We start from the raw sequence: 20,326 nt of genomic DNA on the forward strand, positions 1-20,326 counted from the left end.
AAGACAACGCAGAAAGAATCGTGCCTTGCAGAATATACCACCTAAGGAGTCTTTCTGCTGTGCCTTTTGCAGTCGGACGTGTCTATCTCGTATTGGCCTTTTTAGCCACCAGTGCACGTGTAATGAATGTGAGTAGAGCCTTTCCCAAATCTTTGTTCCAAAACCTAGCCATGATTACTTAACATCTCTCACCACTGCTCTTGAAGACTGCCTTTAACACCTGGGGCAAAATGTATATTAATACAAATTACTTTTGATTAAAACTATTATTATTTTAGCACAAAAAGGAAGGGGGTGGTAGAAAGGAATGTTCTCTTTTTAAATATTTAAATACTCATTATACCAAAAGGATACAAATTACTGGCTGACTGACAACTTGCTAATAATAGCTTAAAAATGCAAATAGAACTATTATCTCAATTGACACTAATTGGAACTCCTTTGGCAGCTGGGAGGGCAGGGCAGGAAGGTTTGATTGTTTCCTAGAGCTGGAATTGGGTTGGCAAGGAAGTGTGGGGAAGATGTGCTGTGGATAAACAGGTTGCTATCTGCAGACATCAGAATTCATTATGTTATATTTCAAGAAACTGTTCTGAAGTGCTGTCTTGTGCCTATATACAATATTGGTGATGACTGCTGGTGCCCTGGGCTGGTCTCACTCATGCTCACATGATGCAGGCCTCTCCTGGGCTGAATTGACGCAATGGAAATCCAAGCTGCAAATGCTCAGGTCTCACAAAACAACTCTTACATCTTTTGGGAATCATAAAAATTCACTGCTTTAAAATTCACTGAATTATAAACACTTTTTAAATGCAGTCTTAGAGTAGCTACACCATATGTATATATTCCTTCAGTAATTAATGTGTATATTCTCCAAGCAAAATTTGCTTCCAGAGGGTATTGCTTGAATTTTAATGCTTTGGTGCACAGAAATACAATATGCCTATTGTTGTCTGAGTGTTATAACAGTGAAAATAAAATGCACTTCTATGTGCCAAAATTGAACGTCTGTGATTAAAGGTTTCTTCTGTTACCCAGCTAGATGTTTTCAATGCAAACTAGTTCATGTAGAAAACAATGTTAAAATTATATCAGCATATATTGGCACTGAGGCACTCAAGCTCTGGTTGAGAATATATATCATGAATTTATGCAGCTCTTTACCTACTCCACACAATTCTGCCCTCTCTTGCCTTCAGATGGTGTCTCCAATGTTAACATAATGGTTAACATATGATTGGAACTTGATGATCTTATGGGTCTTTTATGATGTATTGGTGCACATCTTATACCTCTTAAATCTCTTACAGCTATGCTTCTGAAATAAGTGTGAGAAATGGTTTAGATAGGAAAAGAAAGGCTTTTTTTTTTTTTTAATTTGCAGGAGTTTTTGTAAACATTCAGTGTTCTCTTTTGTAATTTCCTAAATTTCTTTGCACTTAGGTAGCACCTTGCAGAAGTGACTGGTTAGGTACAGGGTGTGCATTGCATTTCTAGCTCAACTGCTGTAGTTACCTCTTGCCAAACCATCTCACCTTGACCTCCCTCCAGGCTTCTGGGAGAGCATGAAGCACCATGACAGCCGAAGTGTTTTGTTGTTTAACAGTCTGTTCACATTTCATTTCTTCTATATGCAGTAAGTGGTGACCTTGTTTAATTTGGAGATGGATGAGAAAACAAGAGGTGGTTTGTTGCACACGCTCTGCGTACCTCTCTTTAAAAAGGAGTTTCTGAGCTGATGAGTTGCTCTTTTATTCTGATGGAAACCAGATATCTATCAGAGGTGGAGCAGTGATAATTTTGAATTAATATCATAATGAATTCCATACAGCTTCTCCTGTTGACAAATGTTTTAGTCTATGCTCTATCAGTACCATTAAAAGAATAATGCAAAGAGTGTGTTGGTCTTTCCTGAAAGATGTTGTTTGAGGATATTTGTACACTTGCTAGCAGTGAAAACAAATTTAAAAAATCCCTAATCTTCCAGTAAAGACTATTTTCTGCAAAGGTGAGTGAGTTATTTTGGAGATATATGAGGACATTCGAGTGTATCTGGAACAGCAGGTGGCTGCATCTTGACACAGTACAACTCCAGGGAAGCAGCTGCTGTGTGCTTTTGTCCTGTCACTCTGGGAGATGTTTGCTAATGCAGTCTGTGATATGCTGGCTAAGGGAACTGTTTGGGCTCATCAGAAGAAAATTTTGTCATTACCAAAGTTTGCACTGGGACTTGCTCGATATCTCTTAATGCTAAAACCACTGTCTAAGCCACAGTTTAAGAGACATAGTTTAAGGGACAAAGTCTGTATTTAAATAATGGCTCTTGGTAGCTCTGAAGGAGCTGCTACTGACATACTCTGAATAAACAGCATTTTAAAGAATCACTTTAATAATTTACAAAAACCTCTTGATGTTGTTCTGCTCTAGCTAATGATGACTGGGGGCTGGATTCCTGCAAGATCTCCGTGCCTAAACATTTCCAGATTCTTCCTTTTCTTTTGGTTAAAATCATGATGAAAATCTCCAGCTTCCTGATGTGAGTACAGCGAAGGATTTGCAAGTGCTGCAGAACCTGAGCTCCCCTGGTGAGATGCATAGGGTGGAGCCAAATCTCCCTCCCAACTTCCCAGTTCATGGACTGGGTATGTGTGCCATGGCTCTGGCTTCCCAGGGTAAGTTTGGCTGCAACCTGCACCAGGGATGGCCAGTCTCCATGGAACAGCAGAGAGATGGAGATGCTGGATGGAGGTTATGTCCTCTGGGTCATGCTTGGGCAAGGCAGGCTGCCGAGATCTTGACTTTGGCATCCCCATCCAAGGGAAGTGAAGTTTCTGTGTGTGAGGGAGACAGTGCCTACCAGAAGAGCAGCCACTTGTCAGGATGCAGATGAATTATGTGTTTCTGAGGGAAAAAAGAAACAAAAAGGGGGCTGAGTATGTTGGAGGTGGGCTGTTACATCAAACTACCTGTAGCACCTCCCCGGTGGTGACCATTGCCAGCATAACCCTGAGTTCACTCTTCATGCTGATTTCCTAGGAAGATTTTTATTGCTTTATTTAAAGCTCACTTGCATTTTGCTGACAGATGCCCTTGCTGCAATGTTATTGATTAGCTTTTGCAGCCTGAAGGGTGTCAGACTGTTGCCATCAGAAAGAGCTAAGTGTGTGTCACAGTCGTGGCTGGCTGTTGTGGAGACAGCAGGGGATTTAGTGAAAGCCTCTCCAAAACCTGCAATGGCTCTGGAAAGCTGGCCCTGCCCAGCAATCAAAAGCATAAGTGGCCCAGTGGCCCAGGGCTGCAAACAATGCTGTCCAATACATAAAAGTGTTTAAAAGCTGAAGAAACCTTAAAAGGGAGATTAAAGACCATGGAAATTATTTAGAAGTCCCTTTGAATTACTCAGTAATGTATAGACTATATTGCTTAAGACTAAAGGCAGATAAAAGATATAAGAATAAGAATTCCTGTGTGAGTCTCCAGGATCCCTGGATGCCCGTGAGGACAAATGTTTGGAGTGAGCCCATGGCAGGGATGGGCAGCTGCTGAGCTGGATGCTTGCAGATGTGTTGTTTGTGCATCTCCACATCTGCCCTAGGCCTGCTGGGCAGGCACAGCCCCACAGCCCCAACATGGCACAGCTTGACCAAGCAGTCCCTGCCAGCACTGAAATGTAATGAAGGGCTTTTTTTGTATTGTTGGTAGAGTCAGTTGGAACATTTCAGACAGTGCCTTTTGGTGTATTTGCTTTATTTCTGAGTTGGAATAGATATCTATACAAACATATAAATCAATGCCAATTTTAACCTTACTGTTCAAAACCCAAATTAGCACAAATCTGACACTATTTTACCACCAGAAATTAAAATGAGTTGTTTCCAAATGCCAGATTAAAACCACTGATCAGAATGACAAGTAAAAGGAGACTGCTTTGGTGCCAGAGGCTCAGCCTTGGCAGTGGAACAATGGTAGTAGTGCCATGACACGCTTGAGGGAAGGGATACCACCAATAACAATTTTTACAGGCACAGGGAGTGAGCCTGTGTGAACTTCATGAAATTCAACAAGGCCAAGTGCAAGGTCAGGGCAATTCCAAGCACAGATACAAGCTGGGCAGAGAATGGATTGAGAGCATTCCTGAGGAAAAGGATTTGGGGTTTTTTGTGGATGTGAAACAACATGATGCAGCTCATAGCCCAGAAAGACAACCACACCCTGAGCTGCATCAAAAGCAGTGTGGGCAGCAGGCTGAGGGAGGTGATTCTGTCTCTCTACTCTACACTAGTGAGACCCCACCTGGAGTACTGTGTCCAGCTCTGGGGTCCCCAGCACAGGATGGGCATGGATCTGTTGGAATGAGTCCAGAAGAGGGCCATGAAGATGATCAGATATTTAAACTGAAAGAGGGTAGATTTAGATTGGTTGTAAGGAAGGAAATCTTTTCAATGAGGGTGGTGAGACTCTGCAACAGGTTGCCCAGAGAAGTTGTGTCTGTCTCATCCCTAGAAGTGTTCAGTGTCAGTTTGGTTGGAGCTCTGAGCAAACTCATCTAATGGAAGATGTCCTTGCCAATGGCAGAGGGTTGGACTAGGTGATCTTTAAAGGTACCTTCCAACCCAAACCATCTATGTTTTTTCCAGAAAAGTCAGTCCTATCTATTTACTGGATGCTGTTAAATAGTACTTGTGCTGTCCTGCAAACGTTTAAAGCCCACTCTCTGTGGTTTTCTCTGGATGCAAATATGTTTGCAGTGGTTGCCTCTGCGAGGAAGTTTGTGAGATGTGCAGGCTGCAGGGAGCGAACAGTGGAGCTTTCGCTTTACTCTCTGCATCTCACAATTCAGCGCACATGGGCTGTGAGCTCTGGGAGCACTGTAGGCTCCCAGGGTGGAAGAACAGCATTTTAAATTTTTTTCTCTTTTTTTTAAATTTTTTTTTTTCACTGAGCATTATTCAACATCCATTTCCACAGTCCTTCTGCCATGTTGTTAGTCAGTCAGCTTCCCCTCCTCACAGTGGGAGCTCATACAGAAGTTTATTAGTTTGAAAATTAGCGCTGGCAAGATGAAGAACTGGCAGAGTGCCAGTACAACCACTCTCACACGAGTGTGGTCCCTCTTGTAAGTCAGCTTCAGTTTTCCTACCATACACCCCCCCACCTAGCTAGATCGCCTCCTGCTTAGCTGAAAGTGGGATCTGTTTTAAGCATGGCCAGGCTTAGGTGCTGCTTCTAACCTAGCAGGAGAGAAGTCCTGCACCCACCCGCTCGTAATGGGGGCAGTTCTGCTGATGCCTTAGGTAGCCTTGAAAATGGAGGTTGTTGAGTTCACTTCCAAAATGGAAAAAAACCCCAGTGAATCCCTTCATATTACTTATTACTTGGTTTATATATACTGCCTGTTTTCATTGCTGATTCATCTGCGATGAAAGCTCACATCATAGCATCAAATGGAGAAGTATAGCTTTTAGCAGGGGGAAAGAAGATAGATCTCCAGATGCCCTGGCATCTGGTGAGATGTATGTAGCATTTCAGGACTGTCCTGCTTATGTAGTAACCAGAGAGTTTAATTAAAAAGATAATTACGCTCACTTTTTTTTCTCTTATATTGCATGGATTCAAGTCAACAGGTGCTTTTATTGTGAATCTGAGGGCTAGAATTTATTAAAAGCTTAGCTTTCAAATAATAAACCTACAATACTGGGTGAATTCCACAGCAAATTATTCCACTTGGAGCTGGGGGGTACACCACGCCCTTTTCATTCAGACAACATGCTTCTTGATTTCCATCAGGTTAAGGATGGATGGCACCTTGTGTGACCTGAAGCAATCTCAGGAATTCCTGTGTCCAGTAGCATATCCTCCAAACATTCACCAAACACACATGAGGAAGCTCACAGTCTCCCTGCAAAAAGAAACCATTAATTTGATATTTCTTTCCAGTCTCAGACCGCTCTTGCTTGGACCTAAATCTCATTCCAGACCAACGTGGGAAATAACTCCATTACTATCACCAAAAGAATTATGTTGCAAAAGCCCCAGAGTAGTTTTTATTTAAAATGTTACTGTCATAAAATTCCAGACTATGAAATGAAGACCTTGGATTCCCATTCAAACATTACCCACCCCCTTTTTAAAATATATAGATACATAGTCACAGAACATAAAACATGCTGTAATGATACAAATATATTTTTTGATACAGAAATTACAGTACATTATAAACATGAAAACAAATTGAGGCACTAGACTGAACGTCAGCTCTGTTCTGCACTGGCTGTGAAGCTGATAGACTCGCTTTCAATGAACAAAAGAATATTTGCTTGGTTTAGTAAACATAACTTTATGGGTCATATCAAATGATGTGCTTTGCTGTGAGACATCACCAGGGTTGCTGGTCCTTTCAGAACCACAACACACCTACACAACATGTATCACTGCCACAATATGAAAAATAATAATTTTATTGAATGTACAACTCAAAAAAACCCAAACCCCATCAGTTGTTAAATAAATAATTATTCCATACAGTGGTTAGTTTATATTACACTGCATTGGCCATCAGAACAAATGAAGTTTAGTAAATAATGCGCAGGAATGTCTCATTTACGCCTCCGTTCATAATTCTGTGCTATGCTCCCTTCAGAGGACCCTGCAAAAAATGAAGCAGAATGAAACACACAGTACAGCCTTGCATAAACCCCTGCAAGCACAAGAAATGTCAGAGACCTGCAGCCAGCTGGGTCACTGCTGGACCTCAGTGGCATATTTGGAACAGAGGCGAGGCCTCCCTGCCCAACCCTGAGCTGCTTTGATTTGTTTTATCTCTCAGACTACACTGTCCTCCTGGAGGCTGAAGGTCTGAGCAGTGTTTTCGACCTATCATCTGTTGAGCTGCTTGAAGTACCATTAACTCAGAGCCCATTTACCTCCCAGTAATCCATCTAATTTATGGGATCTGAGCATTCAGGTCAATTTGTGGGTAGAGGCTTTCTGCATGGACATGTCCACCTTCGTTCCTGCACAGTCAGCTCTTTCTCAGGTTTAAACCCTCCATGTCCCCAAGCCCTGCACACAGGGTTAACTTTTACTAAAGACTATGGCAGAAGCCAAGCTCCTCAAATTGACTCAGACTTCCTGTGGACTAGTTGCAGCCTAAAATAGTCTTCAGTAACATATTTTGTGTTTAGTAGTGGTAGATCTCTCCTTCTTGCTCTTTTAAAATGAGAGTGAACCCCAGAGAGCCCTTCTTGGTCAGGTCTGTCCCCAAAACAGGGACTGAGACATCAGCATCCAATACCCTGCTTTGTCACACAAGACTTCAAATCAGCACCCCACTCACACCCAGCAAGACAGCATAAACTCCTGCACATTGCTGGAGTTCTCAGGGGCTTTCTGCAGAAGAAAACCATAGCACCAGGTAAAGATCCTGCCCAGTTAAACATTTTCCAGTAGGGATAAGTAAGGATAGTCCTAACGCTTACTACTCCTGATCTTGCTCTGATTACACAGTCCTTTGGGGAAGCAACTTCTTACCATTTCCCTCCCAATGAATCAGGCAGAAAAGCAGTGAATTCTAGTTTAACCTGTCAGGCAGGTATTACATAGCTTAACAGGGCAAAACTTCATTATTCGCCTTTGTTAGAAATACCACATAATAGTAGCCTGACTACTAGCAATTTGAAATTAGGGCAACAAAATCTTTACATTTTTTAAAACATTTGCTGTATTTATATTCTCATATTAATGTAAATGTAATCCCAATGGAAGCCAAACCCACTTTATTACTTCCAGGCTATTTACTTTTGTGATAGCAGATATATTTACAGGTATCATGCATTTAACAGCTATTGCCACCACAGATAAAATTGTATAAAATTATTCATGATACATAGCAATTTGTAAAATGATGCAGAGAGCAATATTGCTAGTTTAATTGAAAATAAAAGTTACTGACAACCATAATTGCAGAATGTAGATCACAGCATGTATCCACATAATATAAAGGTGTCAGCTAGTAATTTAACATTTATCATCCATTTAACAAAACAGTGGGAACTATTTCAGAGATGTAAAATATATATCAGGGTTTTTATTTTTTTAATTCCCATTCTGGAGAATCAACTGATACTTTAGTTCACACTGAGGGATTTCCTCAGTACAACCCTATAGCACAGGGAAGGTAGAGCTACAGCCAATTTGCAGATACCCACAGGAGTTCTGCACATTAGAGGAGAGGAGAATCCTGCCCCATATGGATGCTATGGAAAATAATACAAATTCTCAGTATCCACTCAAAGCTTAAAATGCTTTGGGTGAAGTGAAAAGCTGGAAGAGGTTGGGAATGTTCAACAGCTTGATCTGCAGAATGAGATGCTGTTCTTCCACCTTCTGCTCCAGGTTTTAGGAATAATGATCTCCAGAGACAATGAGGATATTCCTTTACCCGATGAGGTCTGGATTTGGACCACAAATGTAAATGAACTTTACATTTTCAGACTCTGAATTTTTCTTGGCATGTCCGTAAAATTTAGATTTTTTTCTTGTATTAGTACTTTGGGGACCAGCAGAACATGCAAGGACAGGGCAGTAATGAAAGTGTCCTGGAGACTTTTACCTGAGGTCTCCTGCAGCTCAGACCAGCCTGACTATCTCAAGAACTGGAGTAAAGCAAACCCTGAAATATCTTGGGTAACAAAGAAAATCCTGGGTCTTTTTCAGAGAACTCTGAGTCTACACTACATAAACACTGCTTCTTCCATCCGCTGGGAGAGAACAAAGAGGCAACGGAATGAAGAGGCTGTATATCACCAAGTATCAGATTTAGTCATATACATACCAGAATTTAAAGATCTTTTGCCCATAAGTCCAACAAAGGAGTCTGTTTTATGCCCTGAAAAAATATATTTAGGGGTGTTTTAATACATTTTAACTAGGCAGGCTTCTAAGATAACGTGTTTTAGCGAGGAAGGAAGATAGGCTCCAAAACTGTTTATCTCACAGACCAGTTGTTCACATCCCTCTCAGACAACAAAAAATAAAGATCAGCCTGACTAATCAGACTTAACAGGTTAGACCAAGGCACAGGCCAGTTAGTGGACATCTTCTCATTAGTTTAGATAGACTTTTCGTTTTGTGGATTTGTTTCTTTAAGTATAATGGAAAAACAATGACCACTAAAGGATTCTTATTTCTCTCCCAGTACAATTCCTACTGATTTGAGAAAATGCACAAGAAGGCAGTGTCTTGGTATAGCCTGCATCTGTGTGAGGCATCTCTTCTATCTGTTGTCGTTTTATTTCTGTAACGTGGAAGAAAAATCTCCCTCAGAGGTCAGGTAGAGCCCTTACTGCAGAGGAAGCCAATGGGACTCTATGTCTGGACACGTCTGAGCTAGACAGTCTGGCTTTGTATTTGGAATATTTATGAGTTCAGGTATTACCTTCCTGTCCCATTAGTACTTCTCAAGGCACTGGATGTGCAGAGGATAAATTACTCCAAGTTCTGGCCTACAGCATAAAGCAAGATATAGTAGCTATAGTTTCAGATAAAAAAGAATGGCTCATTTTCATTCCTCATCTAAACTGACTTTTGAGGTAAACTTAGAAATTTCTCTTTGGAAAGAATTTTGCTTGGCTAATTCATCTACAAAACAAGATCCTCAGACCTCACATGTATTAATTCAATCTGAAGCAGTTTCAGAAATCTATAATTTTTTTACTTTTGTCAGCAGGTTATTTGGCATGAGCTTTGTATCAAAGTGTTTATTGGTCTTCAGAGGCATAACCCTAGTGAAAGCATCTTATGGATAACAGAACACTGGGACAGTTGTTGATCTCTGTGGACAGAGGAGGTGTCACAGAATACAAGATCATTTTTACTTACTAAAAGTCTTCCAGCTTCTGTTTAAACATCTTCAGATAAATTCAGAGAATAAAACTGTCACTGCACAGAACAAAGTAACACCACAGTGCTGATACCATCTCCTGCTTGATGTTACACAGAAGCAGAGCAAAGCACACTATTAATGGGGCAAGATAGGCTTGTTCATATGGCAGCACATCATCAATCAGCCCCTACTGTGAGCACGGATCTGATTCCCAGCCAGACAATGCTGAGAGCACAGATACAGCATCTCGCATGTGAGGACATGGGCTCTCCTGTGAAAGCATTCTTGGGGATTTGGAAATTCAATACTCTAATTTTCCAGATTTTGTCATCTTAATTGCTCCTCTCTGAGTCTGGCAGTAAGCCTGCCTTGACTATAAGAAAGGCTTACAGAATCCCCCCCTAGGGAAATAAGTGAGAGCTGCAACATCCGCACATTAATATGGATTGAAATTTCAAAGCTTGCGGCAGCTCAGATGAGATACAGGCTCACAGCGGCACTGGGGTGGAGGTTTCAATCCTTTAACAGAACATTTCTTCACCAGAAGTGCTGCCATTCCTCGGCTGAAACCAGTCATCTTCTAACTAATCCCGTCAAATACACTATTCCCTATTTAATATCTTCTAATAATTACTTATTTGCATTTTTTTTAAACTTACTTTTGTGAGAGATCTGGCCATATCCTGATTGGAAGAGAAAAGGAAGAGAAAAAGCGGAAAAAAGAGTTGTCGTAAAAGGATTGGCATACACATATGATACTACTGCAATGTTTTGAAAAATCAAATACAAAACCTACCCTACGCATATTCCACTTAAGGGAAATTAAAGTGATGGTTTACAACTGCATTTCTCTTCGAAGAGACTGCAAAAACTTGCTTTAGCTAAACCCACATAATTTAGATCAGTTTAGCTCCAGTTTCTTAGATCAATTCTTGGATCAGTAAACATGGCAATAATTGTACACAGAACAGATTTCCCTACATGGGCAATTCAGTAGCATGTATGAATTATCCCATGAATCGTCATGATATTCCTCACCGGGATTTGCGTGCTGTAATTGGTGTGCATTTGGCACTTTAATGTGAAGCCCTCTCTTTTCCAACTGGTGAGCTTATCTGATACAAAACTTGAAATAAACTATCAAACAAAAAACCCCGAACACCCCACATGGCAGCTTTTGAAAAAGACGTAACACACTAAACCCGAGCGACAACCGCTGTGGAGTTTGGGGAGGCACTAGGAGAAGGGGCGAGTGGAGAGGCGTGATCAGCAGCCAGCCCCCCACCCCGCTCACCGGCATCCCGCTTGCCCATGAGGCCGAAGAACTGCTGGGGCCGGGGTCTCCGGGCCATCCTCTGCAGGAAGTGCTCCAGGGGCAGCGGCAGCTCCTCCTGCGGGGCGACAGCGGGCGGCGCTCAGCGCAGAGCCCCCACCCCGTTTTGCCCAGGCAGTGCCCGGCACCGAGCCCCTCGCTTCTGCACCCCGCGGGGCCGCCAGGGCTCACCTTCGCCTGATCGCTGTCGGACCAGTCGGACCAGTAGCTGAGGTCGTCGGTGGCTCCCATCTCCTCGGCCAGCGCCTGCGCCGAGGCCAGGAGGAGCACGGCGAAAGCCAGCGGGAGCCTCATCGCCGCCTCGACGTCCTGCGGGGGCAGAGGTTGGAGCACCGGCACCCCGAGCCCCGGCGGAGCGAGCACGCACAGCCCTGCACACACACTCACAGCTGCCTCCGGGGCACACCTGGGGACACGCTACCTCGCACGTATAGACTCCACAGGCGCCGAGTCACACCACCCTCCCTTCCCCCCGACGGCTACAGTCACCTCTGGACACACGCACACCCCACACATAAATAGACTGGCACGCAGCTCGTGTGCACCCCAGTGCACAGTCACACACACACAGGCAGAGGTACCCCTCCACACACGGACATAGAGGGTTATACATAAACACACCTTCACACGTCGAAATACATCCAGGTATTCACCCCTTCCCACATAAATACACACACCCAGATACACATGCATCCACTTACAAACTCACACAAATAACTACACACCTTAGCTGCTCACACCTACGTAGGGATGCAGCTCTCTACACACACACACAGGTATCCAGAGGTACACCCTCATTCCTTCACACATCAGGACAGGCACAAAAACATGCCGGCACATTCAGAGGCACACAAGCAGGTATAGGCACCCACCCCATAGAAGTGCACACATACAGACCCCCCGCACCCACGCACACTCCTCACAACCATACGGACAAGCGCACCCTCACAGGCACGGACGGACTCCCGGAGGCGCACGCACCGTCAGCAGCGCGGAGGGTGGGAGATGCTCTCCGAGCGCATTGGCCGGCCAGAGGCGCGCTCCCCACTTTATATACCTGGAGACGGGGAGGGCCGAGGCAACCTCATTTGCCTAAATGCAATTACCCCCGGTTTTGTGGTCCCAGCCCCGTGACAGCCCCCCCCCCCCCGGGCGACAGCTCCGCGCCGCCCCATCTCCCGCTCCTGCGTGGGGTTGCGCTCGGCGGCCGGGCGGCTTCTCCCCCCGACATTCCCCCACCACACTCCCTCTGCCTGGCAGCTCCGCGCCCCGGGGCCTGCCCCCGCACCGCCGGGGCGAGGGCGCGTCCGGCTGCGGCTGCGGGTGCGGACGCGGAATAAGGCTCTGGATGTGGATGCGAGATGCGGGCGCGGACCTAAGGCTGCGAATACCGCTTTTCACTTCTGCCTCCCCCCGCCCCGGTCCCCCAGGGCAGGGAGAGCTGCTCTCGCTGCGAGCGGCACCGCCGGGAGGGAGAGAGGGGCAGGAGCCGGGGGCGAGCGGAATGCGGGGAGCGAGCTACCTCCCGTGCCCGGGCAAGTTCCTTCTCCCCACGTCTGCCCTCCCTGTGCCACTGCTCGGGCGGCCCCGGCCCGCTGGGATCAGAATTGAGGAATGCACGAAGCTGAGAAGCGCCTGGCTGAGTGATTGCACCCCAGGTCTGGCGTGTGTGTGCTTGCAGACGGGCTGCCGGCACAAGGCACCGGGCTGGTACCGCTGGGCTGGCTGCTGTGACAGGTGAATGCCTTTACTGGAAATGAGCCAATCTCTCTAGCAGCACATCCCTGCCTGCATCCTTCCCCTACGACAGCTTTGCACTGCTGCTGGCATTTGGCTCATATAATTACTTAGGTTATCTTCCCTTTCATGGTTGTTCCATCTTATTTCTCCAAGGTCAACTGTGCATGAGGCTTCTCAGCTAACCTTGGTGGTCTCTCAGCCCCCATGTTATCATGGTGCACAGTACCACAGCCTAAATCATGCAATCTGGACAGAGTTAACAGTGTTTCTTTTGATAAAGAAGGGAGTACTCAGGAGCTGGAATAAGCTCCTCCGTACCACACCTCTGCTTGCTCCAGGATGCTACCATTGAGGTGACAGTGGTAAAACTCCTCTCTTGTGGATCCAAGGAGGACTTGGGCCTTTGTTCTCTAAATAAATGCATGATTAATACCTGGCCTCTCTGTTAACCAGAAATGCTGCTCAGACCACAAAGTATTCCCAAGAGCACAGCCAGGAATGAGATTCTTCCAGATTCTGGAGGTGTCTACTCTTTGTCTATAGGACTGCACATAAATAAGAAAGATTGTGACCCATTGAGCTGAGAGTTGCTCTAGTCAACACGGGCTGCTTTGATAGGGTGGTTGAGAAAAACAGTGGTTTGGAAAAGCCCAGTAAGGGACTTCGTGCAGTAACTGATGTGGGCACCTCTGCTGAGACCACAAGCATGAGTGGTGCTTCTCGTTCTGCCTGTCGAAAGCTGGCAGGAATGGCAATGTTTAGCAACTCTGGGAACCCAAACCATCAGATTTTCATGCTGCAGCTTTGATAATTCCCTTTGATGTGTGAACTTTGAAAACTCTTGAAGAAAAGTTGTTTTCTTGTGGGTTTTTTCACTATGTTGTTTCTGTTAACTATAGTGACAATAGAGCAAAGGTCGTATATATCAAACTAGGCTTGCCAATCCTACAGATGAAGCTCATGTCTCACAGAAATCCTGAGAACTCCCAACTTCCTGTGAAATCAATTTCTATCATCCAGGAGTCCACAGAAAGTTTTAACTAAAAGTCTCTGTTCTCTAATTCAAAATTTTACCAAAATGGATATAATCATAACTTGACCTATGAAATTACAGGGATTTTCTTTTTTGAGAGGGCAAGAGAAGAAAACTTAAAAAGGGGATCGTTCTATTCCTCAGAAACTTTAATGAATTCAAGTAGTTTATCTAGACTTATTAGACTTATCTAATAGTTTTGTGGAAGAGAAAAACTGACTAATAGGTCAAGCTCACTTTTCTCTTTCTCAATTTCTAAAATAAATTGGCTGTTTAATCATTCTTAGACCTGCAATACCCAGATATTGCACTATGAACTTTTCAGGAAATGAGCAGATTTTATGGCTAATGAGCAAAGCTGATTCCTAGGAAGATTTTCTGAGTTCATTTTTTTCGTGTGGAAAGGAGATAAAAGACTCAAATAAGAAAGCAAGAGCTACACCTTGACCTGGAAGCAGCTGAAGCTACTGCTTTTGTGCTCCCCAGTCACTGCCCTAGGGATGCACTAGAGCATGGTAAAATGTCCTTTGTACACAAAAAACAAACCACGGGTTTACCAAAACTGCCTCTTTCTCAGATATATTATATTAGCATATATCTATCTATGAGTAACCTTGTGAATAAATATGTGAGCTTGCATGTAGATACAAGGTGTCTGTGGTGAATATACCTGCTCTATCCATGCTCAGGGCACAGATCCCACCCTCCTGTTACAGTTAGACCATGTGATTTCTAACAACAGGGTGAAGAGTTTTGTTTACGAATCAAGAGATCATTAGACTCAAAGTAAACCAAATAGGGATTGACATTTCCTGTGAGGGTGACAAAGAAAGACACTTTTTGAGTTCTTATACAGATATTTCCCTAATCAAGGTTAGGAGCTGAACAAAAGGCACTTTTTGTAGCTTGAATCTCAACAGTAATGGAAAACTATTCGGGAAGCAATTGCCTGCGAAACACACCTCAGAGAATTGTTTTTACAGTAGGCTTAATGTGATACCTCCTGTGTGATGATTCTTGTGAAGTGTTTATTTGAATTTTATGATGATGTTTTGGTTTCCAGTAAAATGTCCGGTAGTTTAGTGGTAAGTCGCATTGGCTGCTACACTGTTATCAACAGCAAATGTACAACGGGAAAATAGCAAATTGCATATGACTATGTAAGGTTTTGTGCAGAATGCAGGTCTGAATATTCTGAGTATGCACAATTTCAGAGCACTTGACTTGAAAAGAATGCATCTGGTATTGTTCTTCAGCGGCCTTATGCTATACAATTACATGCTATGTATTTAAACCTAGACCCTAATTCTCATGTATTTTGAGATCTCTTCATCACTTTACGAAGGAGCTACAAATAACAGACAGCCCAAGAACAGTTATTTTATATAACTTCAAAAAATTAGGGATGAGATGCAGTCTACCTAAGTACAGTGATCCTACCTGTAAATATACCAGACCTCAGCTCTGTTTTCAATCATGGCAAGAAGACTGGAAATGTTCTTATCCAAAGATACAACTTTATAAACATTGGAAAGAGAGACCATGATTGATGACCTCCTAAATTTTTCATAGATATGTGTCTCCAGGGTAAATAGAATGATTTTGATCACAGATGAGGGCTCTTTGTAACACAGCGATTTATTTTGGCACTGTAAGATCATTTATTGGCAAAGCATACGAGTGGCATTGGAAAAATTAGCAGAACTCACAGTAGCATCTTGATTTTCTAAGTTCAGACAGGTTATTGAATTAGTCTTTCACCTGTATTTTAATTTTTGCGTGACAAGTTTGTAATCTTCAATTTTTCCTTTAATGAAGGTTTGCATTTTCAGAGCATATGCTTGTACATATAAATGCATATGAAGCATATGTGATGATTATACATCTCTCTCTCTCTTCTCCCCTCTCCATCTATAGAGAATGAGTGATTATTCTTCTGCCTGTGCAATAAGATATTATAGGTTCAATTATGTTGTGCTCACAGACAGGCAAGGAGGGGAGCAGTGAGAACAGCATGCCAGAGGAATGCCCTTTCCTGAGCAGGTACAGGCAGAAGCAAGGCTGATCTCGCGCTTACTGATTCATCTGGTAACGGCTGGAAATGCAGTGATGGTCTTTGATTCTCACTTTGAAAAGTGGGGTTTCCCCACTCTTCTGATCTCTGTCATCTTTTACACTCCCATCGCTGCTCTCCATCCACTAAACCATTATTTTCACTCGCAACTTACCCAGAAGTTCTTTAAAGAACTTCTTTAACTCCAATCTGAGGCCCACTTTTGTCCACACTAAATTAGGCATAAGGGTGGAACGTGAGACCAACTGAAATAAAATTAAATATCAGGGTGTTAAGATGCTGAATGTAAACATACAATATAAATATTGCAGAGGAGGCAATCCCCCCAACCTAGTATCTCTAGAGGCAATCATGTGAAAGGGAAATAATTGCAGTCCTGTCGAGCTTCTTGAGCTACTCAAGAGAGCATATCCTTAGAGGAGAAAAAGTATTGATTCTCAGCTGTTTGGAGATCTCTGAGAGAGAGAAACAAAGCTGTGCAAAGACATCTGTACATCTGCAGAAAGTGTGGAGGAGCAGGTGAGGAGAAGGGCCTCTGTGGCATTTCTAGATCTGTGTTATTTGAAAACAGATGTGAGAAGAACTGGACTTGCAGCTACTTGGAAATGCCTTAACATAAATCTCCAAACAGTTTTCACAAGAAACATGGAATATGCAGTGTTTGCTAATTTTGGTAAATAAACCTCACAGAGAATGACATACTAACAGCACACTTCAATAGCAGATACAGGATGGTATTCCTCTCACAGAGACAGTGTCTGTTGCTTTTAACCATGAAACCAGGTGGTGTTTGTTTTTTTTTTCACATTTACCAACACTAACAAAATGGCCAGGAACAACCACAAAATGTGGCACAAAATATTTCCAAAAGCTGAGGCAGATTGTGGGCATCACTGGTCTGAGCTTGACCAGGAAAAACCTAAAATATGAACTCTCCTCACAGTGCAAAGGACTCAGAGAGGTAAAGGAGCAGATGCTTGAGATTAAGTTCGTCACTCTTGGAAGAAAATTGCTGACATCGCATTGTTCTGATGCAAATAAAGATCCTGTTTTGTCTCCTTAGTACTTATTAGATTACAAATATATTTATAAAACGGTTGATTTGATTCAAATCAAACCTTCTGAGTCTGGAGCTCGCTCTCTAAGGCTTTTTGCTTCAGTTGTCCAAGCTTATTTGCAAACTACCTCACAGTGATCTGTGAGGGTAAAGGGTAAAGTAAACTTGCTTCATCAAGAGGTGAAAGCAAAATCCTGGCTTTTAATCTACCCTTAGAGCACCTTCTGTAAAGCTTTTATGTAGGAAGGACAATCTTTTGTCAGAGATTCCTCAAAGACTGACCTTGGTCTTATTAAATTTTGCAGATGGATCATCAAAGCCAGGTCCTTGCCCTGTTTTCAACACCCAAGTATCTTCTATCTGATCCTGTCACCACAACCTGTCCTCATTGCACTGACCTCTGGCTGGCTCCTATTGCAGACAGTGGTGGTAGGGGAGAATGGTCAGGCTGTAGTGATAGCCCAGGAGGAGGAACAGTCATGGTCTCATACCACAGGAATACACAACAGCGCTACTTGGTTACCTGGAAAAGCAATGGACACATGACTGTTCCACTCACTCTATTTGCACCCATGTAATAGCAGCTCTCAGTGTTTGGGCATGAGCCTGGGTAACCTTCCCTCCCACCCCTACTTCCAGGTATTCTTCTGCAGAGAGGATGAGGCTTATTTTGCCTTGACTCCTTCTGCCAATTCCCCACAGCTTCCCAGTGTTCCTGGCAATGGCAGAAAAGGATTAGCTGTTCATGGCTGCTATGATTTGTGCTTAATTGAAACACTTTCTTGAGATCAAACACTGATGAATCATCCTCTTTTCTACGCTGTTTTAGAAACTAGATAATTTATATGACTATACCTTCGTTGAATATTAATATTTTTCTCGCTAACACAGTACATTCGAAAAATAGATTCAGAAATCAGCAGGATAAAAGGGCAGAGTTTTGGCAAAATTTAAATGGATTCTAATATTACTACAACTATCAGTTTTTTATTAGTTATGTTAAACAGCTTTTACAAACCCATAATAACACTATCTTCTTCTTCGCACTTGTTGCATCACAGTATATCTCTCTCCTTCCTCACTTATCTTCAACACAAATTATAACATCTCCAGAAGTCTGAAGTTCTCAAAAATTTTTCGTATGAATTTTCTACTTTGTGTTTGCTTCACAATTTTTAAGGGACTTCATTCTGAATCCTTAATCTGTATTTGAAACCCTGTGCAACAAATTCTAAAAGCATATTGGCATTTTTGGAACAAGCATCCACAAATTTAGTCTTGGATGTATGGTGAGGTAAAAGTGAAGTAAAGAAAAAGAAATAGCTTGAGGACAAAATCATAGAATCATAGAATCAACTATGTTGAAAAAGACCTCTGAGATCATCAAGTCCAACCCTTACATCTCAGTGGGAGATGTAAGGAGTTTAGATACTCAAATAAAGCAGAAAAAAAAAAGGCAGTGAAAGGGAGAAAATACCAAGGACAGTTGTGCTGTTTTGATAATCACTTGAAGTAAAATATTTTTGGGGGGCTTGGCTGTCTTGTCTTCCAGTTTCTGACCAGCGCCAGAAAGACCATTTTTTAAAAAAATCTCAAGGTCTAAACTCATGTTCGTGGCAAGTTAATTTTTAAGTATGTCGCTTCCTCCATCTGGAAAGATAACAAAAAGTGTCAAATTAGTTTATAGGGATTGTTTATTACACAGAAGTTTTACAGAAGCAGCTGCCTAACCAAAAAAGGGCTATTCGTGCTGGAATTCAAACGTGTGTCCTGAGGAGGAAGGTGCTGGTGGATGCTATGGAAACCTGAGTCTTTTTCATCAGATTGCATTTTACCTGCTTGTCACCATCACTCTTTCCCACTCACTCCACGCTGACTTCTGAGTGATTTTAAAACCTTACCACGTCTGATGCAAAGGCTTTAACAAGGGATGAGGACTCACCAGTGTTGGCAGATAGAGGGAGGGGCAACTTCTCACAGCAAGTCTTGGGGGGCCACCTCCATGCCCAAGGAAATCAAAGAAGCTTTCTCTCACCCTGCAGCTCCCACGGCTTGATGCAAAGTCTCTGATAGGGTGGGATTCATGTTTAGATAATTTGCATCTATTTCTTCTACTATTCCTTTTGATGTGCATGATGAAAGACTCAAGAGCGCTTTGCCAAGGGCCAGAGGACAGAACATGAGCATCACAAAGCCTTGGGTTGAGCTAAGGAAAGGGGACTCCCTGTTGAGTGTTTGAGCCCTGCCTGCTGTGCCCTGTGGTGCCCTGAAAGTCAGAGTTCTGTAGGAGCCCTCGTCCTCACCGTCTCTCTTCGCTCATTCGTGTCTCACCCACTTCTATGACTTTGCCCTGAGAGTCTCCCTCTGGTTAATGGACACCAATGAACGATGGTAAATGAGATGTTAATCTGGGAATGCATTAATCTGAAATGAGATTACTGGACTGGCCTGAGGCACTTCCTGATTGCTGCCCAATTAATAACTCAGACAGTCTTAAGAAATTATTTCTTTGTAAGTTTGAGGTATAAAATAAGAAGTAGTCAAATTAAGAAGGTGACAAAATTGAGTCTTTTAGGTATACCTTGAGAAAACATCACTTGGTCATCATTTGGCTAGAAATGAAAGCTTTCATCTCTTCAAGGAGTCATGCAGCAGAGGGCTGTGTCATTCCCAAATTTAAGGCCTGATTCTGCACACCAACCAAACCTACTCAAAAAAAGGGCTGAATTCCTGAATTCTGCTGAATTCGTCCCCTTTCTGTGCACTTGCAGCAATAAGAGGTGGGTCTCACCTAGGTTCATACCATTCTTCATTAAGGCGAAGTTGTCATTTTAACAAATCAAGAGATGCATGAGGACTTATCTCAGACTGTGCATTAAGGCCCACGCTCTTATTGCCCTCAGTGTCAGTGCCCTCAGTGTCAGTGCCTTCACAGATGCACTGTACTATGTTCTGGCAGTTTGTATTCATTATGAAAGTGTACCCTGAACAGTTTCCCAGAGAGTTGATTTTCCCAGGACATCCAGAATAATGAATTCAGGCAGAAATTATGAAGAAATTTGCAGCTGTGCTGACTCCCACATAACCTACCAACCTGCAAGTCCACTTGGCTCTCTTCACCCACAGCTGAGCATGGAGCTGGGTGTGTTGGCTGTTCTGTACACAAGCAATGTTGCTTGTCTGTGGCCAGGAATGTGACGGAG

The 20,326-nt window shown here is 43.1% G+C and overlaps 1 protein-coding gene across 3 annotated transcripts; it reads right to left on the reverse strand.

The window, feature by feature from the left end:
* Window positions 1-6,019: 6,019 nt before the first annotated feature.
* TAC1 (tachykinin precursor 1) lies at window positions 6,020-12,292 on the reverse strand. Of its 3 annotated transcripts, none has more exons than XM_018075195.1 (6): window positions 12,201-12,292; window positions 11,391-11,528; window positions 11,181-11,277; window positions 10,546-10,569; window positions 8,837-8,890; window positions 6,020-6,649 (listed from the first exon to the last, which is right to left on the reverse strand). In XM_018075195.1, the coding sequence occupies exons 2-6, from the start codon at window positions 11,511-11,513 to the stop codon at window positions 6,600-6,602; spliced, it is 348 nt and encodes a 115-aa protein (XP_017930684.1). In that variant the 5' UTR covers window positions 11,514-11,528; window positions 12,201-12,292; the 3' UTR covers window positions 6,020-6,599. The 3 variants fall into 3 exon arrangements, with proteins under 3 accessions (XP_017930684.1, XP_017930685.1, XP_017930686.1); XM_018075196.1 differs by having other exon boundaries at window positions 12,163-12,225; XM_018075197.1 differs by lacking the exon at window positions 8,837-8,890.
* Between the last annotated feature and the right edge of the window lie 8,034 nt (window positions 12,293-20,326).

This window comes from Manacus vitellinus, unplaced genomic scaffold, assembly GCF_001715985.3.
Source record: "Manacus vitellinus isolate BGI_N305 unplaced genomic scaffold, ASM171598v3 scaffold_3_pilon, whole genome shotgun sequence".
NCBI lineage: Eukaryota > Metazoa > Chordata > Aves > Passeriformes > Pipridae > Manacus > Manacus vitellinus.